The sequence below is a fragment of the Varanus komodoensis genome, unplaced genomic scaffold (assembly GCF_004798865.1).
Source record: "Varanus komodoensis strain SLA01 unplaced genomic scaffold, ASM479886v1 scaffold1, whole genome shotgun sequence".
Taxonomy (NCBI): Eukaryota; Metazoa; Chordata; class Lepidosauria; order Squamata; family Varanidae; genus Varanus; species Varanus komodoensis.
This window is the reverse complement of record NW_025335268.1, coordinates 40,743,523-40,758,564: the sequence shown is the minus strand read 5'-3', so window position 1 is coordinate 40,758,564 and position 15,042 is coordinate 40,743,523. Positions and strand designations below refer to the sequence as shown.

The window sequence follows — 15,042 nt, the reverse complement described above, 5'->3', positions numbered from 1 at the left end:
AAATGTTAAGATACTGCAGCTGCTAAGAGCCACGTTCTTAAAGAATGCGTTATTTAGGCTATTTGCATGGCTCCACCACCCAACCACAATTTTGTGCTGGCTCTGACTGGTGGATCTTACCACTCTAAACTACATCTCACAAACCTGAAGTCTGGTCTATCACTAACCTTAGGGTTGGATATAAAACTGGTGTGGGTATGTGGGTGTGTGTGAGTGTGTGACATTTCAAGTCCTTTGGTATTAAACTTGGATGCAGTATTCCATCCCACACACAGCGCCCAACTTTTTCTACAGTTTTTGTAAGTTCAGAAACATCCTGCCTCACTACTCTTCTCCAAAGAATGATGAAACCTGGCACTCACTTATCTGCCCCAGTGCTCTCCTCTCCCTTGTGCACTCAGGCAGAAACTGGCTGAGATGATATAAGGAAAAGAAGGTGTGCCTTCAATTAATCAGTGTCAAAACAAGAAAATCCCAGCCAGGGCTGTAGTTTCTCTTGGTACTGGCTAATTCCTCAGTGGCTGGAAGATGTGAGGAAGAGCAGAAAAGCTTTTGTATCCACCCTGAGTCATTGCAGACTTAGCAAACTAGCAATTCTTATATGGCATTAAGGACAGAAAACAACACACTAAAATCAAAGTAATTCCTTCTCTCTTTGACAGATTAAAGGTGCAATTTTATGCATATTTAGACAGATAAAGCCCTACAATTCCCAGCATTCGCCAGACAGCTTGTGTCCTCAACATTCTTTATTAATCTATTACATCTCTGTGTTCCACATTGACTAGCACTTAACCCAACAGTAATCACTGCCTGCCTAAGTGTTAGTAATTACCTCAGTCAAGCTCCCTGAGGACTCCTTCTAGAACTTTCTGAGTATTTGTTACCTCAGTATTCTACTTCTCTAAGCTTTAGAAGGCATTCTCCTGATGCTGAAATGAAGCAACTGGCTGAATTCACAAGAAAAAGGCTCAGGCAAAATAGAACAAGTTCACCCATTTGTTAGGCTCCCCTCTGTTCTCCCCTCTCCCTTTTCTCAGCATCCAAACTACCTGCCCTCTGAGCCTTCCTGCATCTGTCAGCAGTGTCAAAGTCACCTGTGTACAAGGCAGAGAACAGCAACAATCAATGTCTGATGCTACTGGCATGCCTTTGCTGGTGACTGGAAAAATCCAAACACCTCCAGACCAGTGGGATCATTTGTACAAGAGTGTTGTCCTGCAAGGGAGGTGTGTAACACAGATGCTTTGCAGGCTGCAGACCTGCCATTCAGTCCTTGGGATTTCCAGTCGTTTTTATTTCTAAATAACAGCACATGACAGCTGAGAAAGGCAGCAGATACTAACCAAACTAGACATTGCTGAGCATCCACATGGTCAAAGAGGAAGAAATGAGTCCTTCTATTAGGAAGGTGCTAATTTGCCTAATTGTTGTATATCCTAAATGAAATGCAAACAGGTAAATTCAGGCATAATTTAACTAGAAATAGAGAACATCTCACCATATTGGGAGAGGCTGTGAACAAAAGGAGAACTACACTAGAGTCCCTTCTGTGGCGGTATTTCTTCTCAATGCAAACGTTTTCACTGAGGCACCTAATGAATATGGCTCAGTATCCAGCATGTTTAAAAAGCGATCACACACCAAACTAAGAGGAATTTTGTGCCAGTTGTGATAGAAGTGGCAGGAGATGGCAAGTCACGTGAAAGTAATTGTGTCATTGAGTGAGACAAGTCTGGGCCACCTGCTCTTTGTAGTTTCGATTATGTCAGAAGTGGAAACGGCTGCCTCTGTTCTCTTCCTTTCTTTGATTCAGCTGACAGCATGTGCACTTTCAATAGCACACAGCAACAGAAGTTTAAAAATAACAGTTCAGTACTCCACTCCACCATAGGTGTGCAGTCAGAGCAGACAGAGGGGAGGGAGGGAGGGAGAGCTGGAGAGTCTGGAGCTGTTTTGGAGCTTCTGCAGCATCCGTCTCTTCCTTGGCTCATGCCTGCAGGATGCAAGCAGGACAGGAACTCCCTTTAACCTCCGTCCCCTTTTCCAAGCTCACACACTCTTGCATAGCAGGAACTAGCAGAATGGCTGTCACTTCTGCCATTAGGTGTTGTGGTTAGCTGGAGGTGGGCAGAAACTCTTGCCAAGGCTGAAGCATCTTCAGTGTTTTTCCTTAAATCCTAATTATACAGGCATACTACTGATTTCTAAATATGTTACATATGTTTATTCGGAAGTGTTTGATGCTCAGTGGGACTTACCCCTATTATGTTTACACTTGCAGCCTGTCCTGTGTAAATTCAAGTAACAAAATCTGACTGCAGCTTTGGGATGGGAAGTTGGGGCAAAGAAGCAAGTGGGTGGAAGACATTCCCTGCCATACCTGCCCAGCTTATGGTTGGGCATACAGCCTCGGTAGGTTAAGGGCTAAATACCCCTTCCAATCTGCCACTTCCTCACTCCAGGTCTTCATACTTAGGAAGTTGCTTTTGCCAGCCTTTTATTATGTTCCTTTCTATAGTTTATTCCTCATTATGAGGAAGGGATTGTGCTCATTGTCAGAAGGGCTGGTGACAGAGTCCCAGTGGGCTGACAGAGGGCCTCTCGCTGCTGCATCTGGCTGCCAAAGCCACCCTGCAACCTGCTGTCACGCAAGCCCACCCACCAGCCTGACCCCGATACCAGACCAGGTTGTAGGTTCATTTAATAAAATGCAGTAGCTGTAAGGAACATTATGGGTGGAAAACCCCACAGTGGAGATTTGCATCATGAGTGGATTTGTCTTTGTTATCTTTTGTGATCTTTTAAAAATCAAATTAGCATCCCAGACCACTTACTGCTTGTGAGGCTTGCTGCTCCTGGAGGCTGTGTTATTACAGATAAGTGAATAAATGTAGCCAGAAAATGGGAGTAATCAAAACAAATCAACTCATTGGGCTCAAGACCCTAGCTGAGAGTGTTGACAAGATATCACTGTTAAAAAGCAAAGGCCTTAGTGATTAAAGACCACAACCTTCAGCTGGTTTGAATGAACATCTTCATGTAGTATAGCAACATTTCTATTATCTTTCATGGTGGTTGTCACGTAGCACAATTTGGATGTCTGGTACTTTGCTTTAGGCACACATAGGGTGAACATTTTCAAAAAAGAAGAAATACATCACCCAAAAGTTGGACATAGAATTGCAAATTTTGCAAGTCTCCATTTATGCAAATAGAGGCATATTTAGAAACAATTCTTATAATTTAAATTGTAAGAATCATTATAAATTTAAATTAATTTAAATTCAATTTATTTTATATTCAGTGTCAATCAATTTAAATACAGTGCCTCTCACCAGAAAACTGTGAGGGATTAGATGCAGGATGTTAGATTCTGTGAGAGACTCCATACAGACAGGGAACGTTCAAGGCACACTTCATATAAAGGACATTTTCTCCTCACCATTAAAATGCTTTTGGAGATGGGAAAACAATACTATTCATATTACACAGTTTAAGCTACCAGTATTTTCAAAATTAAAAGGTGATCACTCCAACAATAAAGTATAAAAAGATAAGAACCCCATTAAATTTTTCTACAATTTGTTATTGAATGGATGTTGCTGGATTAAACTTCAGTCTGACTTCAGTCTGCAACTGAACCTGCACACCTTATTAAAGTAGTGGTATTAAATTACAGGTGTCACATTACATGACTTTGTCTAGACAGAGGCTAGATGGCCATAGGATTCTTTGGAAACCAAGAAAAGTGCTTGAGGTTGGAACTGGAACTCTGAACTTGGACTGTCCTCCCTCCACCCTTGCAGCAGCTGTGGACTTGAGGTCACAAGAACCTTGGAAAGTGGACTTGGGGCAGGTAGGGGTTGGGGAGAGGAGGAATGGAGACTGCCTCTGCCACCGTATGCATTATCCTGGCAGCACCTCACCCTCCCCTCCTCACCCTCCAAGTCAAAACATTTAAAAGGCCAAATCTAGTTGCCTGCATATTTTGCAGGACAGAAGCGTGGAGGCAACCTTTACCTCTGTGCTCCTTCCACCCTCCTCAGACAGCCCATAATACTCTGAGCTTTAGGATTACAGGCAGCCTCACTGGCTTGCATTGCCCAAAAGATATTGCCTTTTATACATTCATAGATTATACCAACTTGAATTATGGGTTAAGAATTTATTTCTTGGATGAAGATAATGACCACAACAGCCACTAACAGGCAATATTGAAACCGGGATCATTTAGTTACATATTGCTGCACCAACTTATATCAGCTCGCAGAATGCAAGATAAACCAATTTAAATAGCACAGTTTACATGGAGAGAAAATAATTTCCTATTTCATTTGGTAGACTGCTGGAAGTGAGCATTCCTAAAATATTAATGCAATCTCTGTTAAATAATTCACTAAGTAGGTCCATATGATGATATTACTCCTGGAGTCAGCAGAATTATCACTCTTTTCAGTGTTGCCCAAATCCTAGGAGTAATTAAATGCAGCTTTTTAACTGTATCCTTTAATTTCTTGCTATTAGAGAACAATTTAATTTTTATGTGATATTAAAGCAGCCTAGAAATATTGCTCTCTTTAAGTATCTTTTACTTTTTCCTTACAAATCTTCCACTTGTTGGGATCAGGAACTGAAGGTCAGAATTAGTGTTAGTCAAGCTTAGCTGCACCAGACTAAGCTAAAACTGTATGTTTATATAATTAAAATGAGAAATTTTGGATTCTGTTTGATCAGAGCTAACAGACTGTTTTATGCTTTGTCCTGGTCCAAGTTCAAGGTTAAGGATGGGCAAAAAAGTGATGTTCGAGATAGTTCAAATTCTCTGAACACCATTTTGTTGCTTATCTTGTGCTCAGTTCCCATTCACAATCACTGCTCCCTTTGTGAAGACAGGAAAATTATGCAAATCAAGCAGTGCTCAAATAGAAAATCTGCAGGTTTTTTTTTTATTTGTGCAACTTTCTTCCATAGACCAAAGCAGGGCTGATTCAGTCTATAGGGAAAATTTGTCCAAAGAAGGACATAGCACAAATTGAACACGAGCACTTGTTTGGAAATGTATGAATGTTTTGGGTGAAGCCATGCGGTCACGTTCAGGACTTCAAACAGGACAAACTTGCAAGCAAAACTGAAATTCTAATACATGTCTAACCCCAGGCTTCATCATGCTCCTGATTTGGAAAACAAGGTTTTCTTTTTCGACCTCCACCAGACCTCTAACCTTTGATTTTCCCTTCAAATACCCATTCCCTCTCCTGAAACTAGATTAGGCCTTTAAACACTGCTGGAACATCATCCTAGACCCTGAGGTAGCTTCTCCAGAGATAGAAAAGTCCTAATAAGTAGACAAAGACACTTGGAAAAGACATTTCCCACAGTTCTTGGTACCCACTGTTGCAAGGCTGCTGCTTGAAGTTTCCATCCTCAGCATCCATGCTGGTTCAGCAAGAAGAAAGGGGAGCTTTGGCAGCAGCAGGTGCTGGAATAAATACACACCAAGAACACTCTGCAGAGAGGTGTGGACTTGGCCTATGATTAGTCTCAAAATTTAACTCACTCTCACTGGAGCTGCATGATACAACCTGCGACCTACGGTGCTCCATGGCTCAGTGTTAATTAAATAACCAAAATGAAGGTAAGCCTGTCAGTCACTGTTTTAAACAGAACTCTGTCCTGGATACATACCCTAGAAAACTTACACACTATGTAGTTCCAACCGAGACCAGTAAGGGTTTTCTTTCCAGGCATTAGAAGTCCATGTACTGCAGGTTTTTGCCAATATTTGATGGGTTTTTAACATTCTTGCACCCTTGTTAAACTGGAATAATTGAAATCAAAATCACAAATACTGTTAAGTAATGTACACAATCCACCATAACGTAGCCTCTGTATCTAGTATGACATTGGTAAGAGCTCACCAAACCTATACTAGAGATGCATGTTTCTTTTTATATCCAATGGGTTTGACTGAATGGAAACTTCATTAGCTGGCAAAGATTGTTTCTTTATTCAGAGCATTTTTATTTTACTCCTTGGTCAAAAGGACACATAGAGTGGCTTACATACAATCCACAAAACAAGACTGTCTACAGACTTACAATCTAAATAGGCATGACACAAATGGAGTAAGGAGTGGGGAGGAAGGAGACGAAAGCAAGCAGTCTTTCTGCAGGGCTGGTACGGTCGTCTTGCTTCCTATCTCATCTTCCTCTATTGCAGCCTGTTGGAATGGTTGCTGGTGGTGTGTTAATAGTAACATGGAACTGTCGCTTGCATGGTGAAAAGACTCTTCATTTTCTCATTCAAGCAGGAGAAGAAATGAAGCAGACCATCAGACTATCTTTCCCTTCAGACTACGTGACTGTTGCCAGGGCCATCCTCATTAAACAGATGATTCAGGCAGCAAAGAGGGAAGCAAGCTAATTGTACCACTCCCCCTGCACCCACAAGAAGGGTCCACCATCACCAATGGCAAGTGCCCTTGCATTTGACCCACCTGTCCTCCTGGCAAGCTCCTCACAGACAACATGAAAGTTTGAACCAGGCCTAATTGTTGCATATTTATTTATTTTTTATTTATTTATTAAAACATTTTTATGCCGCCCCATTCGCCGAAGCCTCGGGGCGGCTTACAATATTTCCATGCTCCGTTTCCTACAGACCCTTCATTGTGACTGTGCTCTTTTCACAGATTAACCTCACCACTCTCCTGCCAAAGGCATTCTTTGTTTGACGAAAAAGAATATTTCATTAGTGTACCAAATACTCCCACCCACTTCTGAACCCTGTTAAATCAGGACACCAGAAGAAATTTCTGAGTTTTCAGAAATCTTCTAAAGTTGATGGGAGCTTAACTAATATGATTATAGTGGCTATGCCTTTAAAGGACAACACAAATAAGCACATTCTTCCAAGAAGCTACTGGAGATTACATCAATGTGATATGCTTTCAGCATGTGATGCTATATAATTACATTCAATTTTAAGGGATCAGGGAAACACCATGCAGTGCTCTCCTTCTGTTATGAAACACATTTGAAAACTTAGCTGGCGATGATGGAACATTCCATGCTAACACATGTGGAAGGTACCAGCATGGGCATTGCCAACTTAGCAGTTTCTCCCTTGAAAAACTTCTGAGGAAGTGTAGGAGAAACTGAAAGAGTTTCAACAAAGTCATGAAGCATATAGGTGGAGCAGAAACCCATGCACCTTCAGGCTGCCACCAAATTACACTTAAGGTGAAATTTAAGGTGACTGAAATGCTCTTTGCTTCGTCAAAACATCTCAGAAATGTTAAGGAAAAACAAAGCAAGATTTAAAAATTAGTAGAATTCCTTCTGTAAAAGGAGTATGTACCACAATGCAAGCACATCACTCACCATGTACATGTTGTACACAGCTTACTGGGTAACAGCTGTATTTTCTGAAAATCCATGTTAACAGTATCAGCTGCTGCAATGATTGAGTGGAAAGTCTGCTTGAAAATCTTTCAAAACAGCATCAGTATTCAATTGAGCAGGCTTTCTTTGCCATTATTATGATTCTATAGGGTGTGCAGATGGTGGTTTACTTAGTGCTTATTTTTATTATTTCTATTTCAAGTAAAGTGTCTTATCTCATCTCTATCATTCAAATGCAGAAAAAACATATTTATATGTCACATTTTAATGCTCCGGGCAAAAGTGTGAATGGTCAACTGGTGAGATCTTTTGAAGTTCTGAATGAATTCCAAAAGCATGAAAATTTGCTTTGTGGGACAGAACATCAAAGGCTTTAGGCATTGGAGATGCAACACACTAACCTCCAAATTCTTATCACTTTCTGTTGACAAGCAAGTGGCCCTAATTAAAAATGGCAAGTTCATGCATTTCTAATTTGCCCTTAGGTCTAGATCCCTGACAATGTGAAACTGGTCCTGAAATGATGCTTTTTGTTGCAGGGATACACAACATAAGTCATAAGCAAATTCATAAGATTTGTTAATTAAATATGACAAGTGCAAATTTTCTAAACAGGATGGCAAGTATTATATTTGATGCCTAAGGTTAGACATGACAGCTTTGAACAATAATGAAAAGAAATATGAAGTTAAAACCAAACATTTTGTCACTACTTTAACCAGAAGAAATGTTTCAGTTAACCTCATTGGGAACACTTTGAGTACTTTTAGATATACAGCTAGTTGCTTGGGGACATCTCCTGAGCACTTTCTTGTGTGTTTGAACTGTGAAAGAGTAAGCTGATTAACTTATTGAGAGAAAACTAGAGAAACAGAGGAGACCTGGGCCCTTGCAAACAACTTCAGAAGATAGCCGTAGCCTTCATGTTAGGAATATGAAATCGGGATCAAACACCAAAGTGTCTTTGAGCTGTTCACATGACAGAATAGCTCACCATGGGTTGTTTAACCCACAGTGAGGCTGCCACATGTGGGGCACATCCAGCCACCATTTTGATTATGCAAACCAAACTCAAGGGATGTTGTGTTGTCTAACGCACACTCCCTGGGTATGCATGATAGCCTATGGTCTGTTCTAGGGTTGTTTAACCCATGGCTAAACCCACACTTGCCAAGTTTACATATCAGAACTCATTCAAATGCAGGTTGCAGACGCAACTTGGTACTTGAGGTTGCCATGGCATGACACCAGCCAAAACACTTTGACCTTGAGATTCCTCCATCTCTATTTTATTAGAATGAGAAGACCAAGCTAAATAAATCCTTAATAGATTCAGATTCAAATGAGTTTGCAGTTCTAGAAATTTGACATTCAGATTCTGTAGGATACTAACTTTACCTGAGTAATTTGCATTGCATGGATTTGCAATCTCTAAAAAAACTCTAAAAATGCACAAGGGTCCATTGCTTTTGTAAACAGAAATGAAAATCTTGTACATCCCTAAAAACAATCTATCAATGAGCAGGCAATGCCCGATAATGCACAAAGCATGGAGAGAATGGATTTTACAACATCTGTACATCCCTAGGCTAACTACACATGACAGGTATCAGAGTCCCAACTACATACAATGCTGAACACATATTTTAAGCAGCTGATTAGATGGGAGGCAAGCAAACTGCAAAAAGTCAGGAGCAATGCCTGTTTCCTTCCTTTGCCCTTTCAGAATGGGCTGGAAAAGAGTAAGGGGAAGGCTGCTGCAGCCAGGAGAACCCCCTTCCCCACGGAGCTTCTTCCTCTAAGCTCTGGCACTTCTGTGGGTGACTAGAAAATGTGCAAACAAGAGAATGCAGCAGCTGTAGCAGGAAGGTCTGGGACGCCACTGCTGCTGCTTCCAGCTGAGGCTTTTATTATGCAATTGCCTGGCCTCAAATAAAGAATTTGATTAGGGATAGAGGCATCTTCTTCTGTCTATTTTCTTACCACAAAAGAGCTGGTATTGCTAGTAGCTTTCCATCTGGAAACACCGAGAGAGCCAGAGCAGCTCTGAAGGAGCAGCTAATTATCCATGCTCCCCTCTGAACAAGGATGCCACTGGGCAAAGGAGAGTTCTTCCTCCAAGCGGTGGTCCCTTTTTTGCACTCTCCTCCTGCAGCATCATCCAGAGATGGCAGGCAGAGAGACAGAGCGAGCAAACAGCCCACTACCTCTTTCACTCCCTCCCTCAGCATGGCTTCACCAAGCACAACCCTTCCTGCAACACTGCCCAAGGAGGCAGGGTGAGCACTGCCGTGAGACAGAGCAGCAACCATCATTTTGGAGCAGAAAGGAAGGAAGGACTGTGTTGTGTTGCTGACCATGCTTCCTTCTTTTGCTGACCTTCTCTTCCTGAGGGCAGGACAGGCAGGATTTGGTTCTCTAGGCAGAATCCCCACCAGGCCAGCAAGTGATCCATGTTCAACCCTGTATGCTGCACTGCCCATAGATGCAGTGGCCAAGAGGGTGAGGTGGTGTTATTTATTTTTATTTATTATTTTATTTATTAAGACATTTATATGCCGCCCCATTCGCCGAAGCCTCGGGGCGGCTCACAATATGAAGAAAATTACAAAAGTAGCAGTATAAAAATAACAATATAACATAAATAACAATATAAAAGAAGTCACCCTGGCCAGATAAAATAAATACTGTTAACAATTGAAATGACGCTTAAATAAAAAGGTCTTCACCTGGCACCAAAAAACAAATATCGACGGTGCCAGGCGGACCTCTCTGGGGAGCGCATTCCATAGATTGGGCGCCACCGCAGAGAAAGCCCTCCTCCGAGTACCTACCCTCCTAATTTCTTTCACGGAGGGTTCCCGGAGAAGGGCCTCTCCCACAGATCTCAAGGGGCAGCCAGGCATATATGGATGTAAACACTCCTTCAGTGCTTATGGTGAGGCCCACTGCAGCTGTTATCCTGAATCATTGGGTTCATTTAGAGCCCCGTATCTCCACCACTCCATGACACAGGCCCTTGCTGGAACCATGGTACTGGATGCCCAATGGCTTCTGTTTGATCTGATCCCCCTGGCCTAGCTGGCTCTTTGCCCATACATGTTTCACCTCCTGCTGTGCCCCCCCCCCCCAACATGCTTCTGTCTGAGGTTTTGTCTGAAACCAAATGCCTTCTTCTCCCTGGTCCCTACCTCCCCTTGTACAAACAGGGCTGCCATAGGGAAGCAGGGTCCTTTAGCGGCGCACACACAGGCTTTCAAGCCTATGCACCCTGCACCGCCCCTGCCTCCTCTTGCCTGCCCCCTGCCACTAGCCGCCAGAAGCCCGCCGCCCAAGAGAAGGAGGGGGCTGACTTGAGGGGGCCGCTGACTCCACAAAGGGTTGCTTTCCTTCCCTCGTCAGGCAAGTCAAGTGCTGGATCCACTTTGGACAACGCAGAAGAACCAGAAGGAGCAAGTGAATAAAAGGAAGCAGCTGCCTGGAGGAGCAGCGGCCCACCCACTCTGCCTGGTCCCTGGTTCGCAGAGGGGTGCAGAGCTGGCCAGCGGGGCCACCACTCCTCCGAGAAGGCTACGTGCGAGCGATTGAAGAGGCGGCGGCTGCATCCCGCCCTGCCCGGAGGGGGCGTGAGCCGACAGCGCTGGCCGCTTCCGCGCTCTCTCGGCAGCAGGATGGGCCCGGTCCTCCCTGCTGCAGGGCCAGCGAGTGACCTGAACTTGGCTTGCTCCAGTCGGCAACGCCCAGAAGAGGTGCCTTGGATGTAGGGCTCGGGCGGCCCTGCGGGTTTCCGGGCTGGGGCAACCCTCCTTTCCCCGGTCTTCTCCAGCCTCCAAGGCAGAAGAAGGGGGCAGAGCCTGCTGCACTGACCGCTTCCTGCTTGCTCGAAGCAGCGGCGGCGGCGGCCTTGTGCCCCTTTCTAAAACACGCGTTGCGCAAAGCCCTCGGAGGCAGAGAGGGAAAACGGATCTCTGCCGAGGGAGAGGCGGTGCGCGGGGTAGCTCCTCCCCCCGCACCTTCGCTGCCTCCACCCCTTTCTGGAGTTTTATAACTTGCAGGGTTTCCGCGTCCTGTGACTCCGGTCAGGTGGTTTCCCCCTCCCGCCTTCCCTTCCCGAGCCCTGTTCTCTCCCTGCTGGAGCGACGCGCCTTCCCGCCGAGAGGACGGAGTCGGACAAAGAAAGTTCCTTGATCTGCCGCCCCGCTTGCCCTCTTTCTCGCTCCTTCTCGTCTGCGTCTCCCCGCAGGCTTCCTCTCAGTGCTGGGCGGTGGAGGCTGCGAGGGAAAGAGGCAGGGTGAGAATGGCTGGAGGAGAGAGCGGCGGCGGCGGCGGCAGCTCGGGGGCGTCTGAAAGTCGGGAGCATCTGTTCAAGGTTCTAGTCATCGGTGAGCTGGGAGTGGGCAAAACGAGTATCATCAAGCGCTACGTCCACCAGCTCTTCTCCCAGCATTACCGCGCCACCATCGGTGTGGACTTCGCTCTCAAAGTGCTCAACTGGGACAGCAGGACCCTGGTGAGGATGCAGCTCTGGGACATCGCAGGTGAGGATGGCAAAGAAGCTACGCAGGGGAGCAGGCGAGCGGCTCGCCCTTTGCAAGAACAGCGTGGCTCCGGAGCCAATCTGGAGGTGTGATCTGTTTCAGCCGTGAGGAAAAGGCAGTTCGCATATGCTCAGAAGCAACTGCTTTTCATTTTTAGGACTCTGTAGTCTTTGGGTATAAACTAAAAAAGGAAACCGATTTCCACAATGGAAAGGCCGCTTGGAAGAGTGGATAGGCAGCAGGACTTGAACCTAGTTAGCCAGGAGTTCAGATTCCTGCTCAACCAGGAAGCTTGCTCTGTGACTTTAGGAAGCTATTTTCCTTCCTTCCTTCTCAATCTTAACTCCTATAACAGGGTTAAGCATGTGAATAAATGGGGGAGGTAAAAATCATACATGGTAGTCTGGACTGTGTGGAGGAATAGAGGCCTTTCTTTTTTTAAACACACAATATGGATTCCCTTGGAATACGAGCCACTTCGTGTGTTATTGCCTTTACTTCTTGGAATGACTCTGCATCTCTATTTTGCTATATCAGTATAGCTTGGGCTTATTTACCAAAATATCTGTGCTTTTTGTATATGGTATGTACCAGAGTTCTCCAACTTGGTGCACTTCACAGCTTTGGATCACAACTTCTATCACCCATTAGTCATCCTCATTGGAGCCGATATGAATTATAGTCCAAAACATAGGGAGGGCATGGAGCTGGAGAAACCTGGTCTGTGTCCTATGTAGAAAAAATGGAAATAACATTCATGTACAAAGAATGTCAGAATGGAGTGAGGGCTAAGTTTTAAGGAACTTCAGCACAAATCTAAAGCATGGACACAGGCAGTAGACTTTCAAAGCCTTTGTATCATTCTGTTCAATTTCTCTTTTCCCAATACAGAAGTTAATACACTAGGTAGAATACCAAGATGCTCAACTCCTTCTTGCATTCATAGTGATGAGAATACGTCACCTGTGCAAAGTTTGCATATCTTACAGTTATGGAAGGGAAAGGTGTTGCTAATCTTTTGTGGTCCACTTGCAGTTTTACAGATGTTGTCAATAACAGCTTGACTGTGTATTTCTTAAACAAAACTCACTGGAAAATAGTGGCTTTCTGAAATAAGAGATTTTCTGTGATCTATCGAAGCTACTATGCTGTTCATTAAAGGGTAGTACTTGTTAAAAGGCTTCCTTTTTTAACTTCTAGCAATTCAGTTGAAGAAAGTTTTTAATATGGCATTTCTTTAGTGCCTTTGTTATCTTGAGTAAGCAACCCATTCTTTAAAAAACCATTTAAGCATTTTCTGTGGTTTTTCTTTCCCTTTAGACACTGTCAGTTGCCACTTCGCTGTTTTATAAGCCATTTTAAATAGCAGCTGAATGCAAGGATTTCCCACCTTTCTTTTACTATTCTGAGTCTTTCAATATGGAGACAGTATTCTCTTCCCAGCACTGTGCTTAGCACTTTTGGAGCCCAGCTACTCTTTTTCATAGATCAAACAGAAGGATTGGGAATAAATGCTAAAAAGATACATTTAAAAAATCACACTGTGATTACAGCAAAACTGTTGATCTTCCTACCCTTGGTTAGATGAACCAATGCAAGCAGCTTTGGGTATTAGGTGGTGAGTAGGTTCCCTGTTTGTAGACCTTCAGGTGGCTATAAAGGATGGATTACTTAGAGCACAGCATGAACACTTTGCAGGTGTAAGGCCAGAGAACTTTAACCTGGATGCAGTTAAGTTGCTCAACTTCACTTCTGGCCTGTGAAAAGAAAGATGACTGACGTAACAAGGTGACTAGCTGATTTGCAGATTGCACCATGCTTCTGAGACTGAAAATATGACCACTCTCTGGAAGGTGCTTTCAGATGGGGTCTTCAGACTTCCTTTTTTGCTTCTACAGTAGTGTTGCCAAAGCCTTCACTAATGGAAGAGCACTTATGTTGCTGAGGTTGTTCCTGTTCTACCAGCAGTGTAGAAATTGTCCTTTTATGCAGATGTTTACACAACCAGTAAAATGCAATACTCCTAACAAAACATCACCTTTAACAATTGTAATTCCTGTATTACAACTATTGCCAAAAGGAAGAAAAATAATAAACCCTGTTTAGTCACATTCATATCTGAAGTGACAGTCACTGTTGTAAAAACTTCTGTGGGAGTTGCTGGGTTACTTCAAGGTGATGTACAGCTCTGCAGGTGGTAAATATTGTCACACTAGGCCAAGTGGTGGGGTTTTTTTAACCTGACCTAAGGCTATTTTACAGTAAGAAGTGTGCTTGCACTTTTCCTTGACAGATGAACAGAAAATAAACTGAATCTGACAGCTGCATTAATGAGACTGATGATGTGTTTTGATCACATGTGGATTAAAGGAATGGCTTAGGGCACACATCCTGTCGGTTCCAGTAGTGGTTCTGTCCTGTGGCTGTGTGTGTGGGCGCCAGTCCCCCATCTCTTGCTGTCCACAAGAGTAGAGACTTCTGCTGGCAGCCTTTTCCCACTGAATTCTAATGAAATCACCCACCATCGCAGCATGATGCTTGGTGCCAGTGCTCATATGCTTCTTCCCAATGTCATTGTGTCCTCTCTTCTACCAGTCTCTGGTTGTGGACTTGCAGTTGGGTTACTGAGCATGTGCATTGGGCATGTGTATGCGGAACATTGTGTTTCCTTGTGAAGCAGGTATTTGGAAGAGGTAGGCAGAGTGTCTATGAGGGCTTTGTCCCAAGTGCAGATAGGACTGGGCTGCCTGTGCTAGGTATCCAGCACATGGGTTTGGAAGAATGCTTAAGGTTGGATGCACGTAGGCAATAATACTGGCAGCTGTTTGCTTGATTTTTCAGTATTTTTATGTAGGGAGAGCAGTGAATGATGGAGCAAGGCTTTGGTGAGCTTCCATCCATCTTTCTTGACGAGGGAGAGGCTATTTCCTTTACCTTTAGTTTCCCTTTTCCATAAAATAGGGTTGTTGTCAGGACAGAACTACTTGGTTCCAAGGAAGTACTTTTGTGTGGCTGTCTGGATCAGTCCTTGCCCACTTTGTACTCCTGATTCAAGTCACTTGCTTCAGCTTCTCTTTTCTGTGCAAACAATGTTGGTT

At 43.9% G+C, this 15,042-nt stretch overlaps 1 protein-coding gene across 1 annotated transcript in view; it reads left to right on the top strand.

The window, feature by feature from the left end:
* Positions 1-11,498: 11,498 nt before the first annotated feature.
* RAB32 (RAB32, member RAS oncogene family) overlaps positions 11,499-15,042 on the top strand; it is a 29,397-nt gene continuing 25,853 nt past the window's right edge. The window contains exon 1 of the mRNA XM_044423163.1: positions 11,499-11,944. Within this exon, the coding sequence (XP_044279098.1) occupies positions 11,704-11,944 (241 nt within the window). The 5' untranslated portion in view covers positions 11,499-11,703. The remainder of the gene's footprint in view (positions 11,945-15,042) is intronic.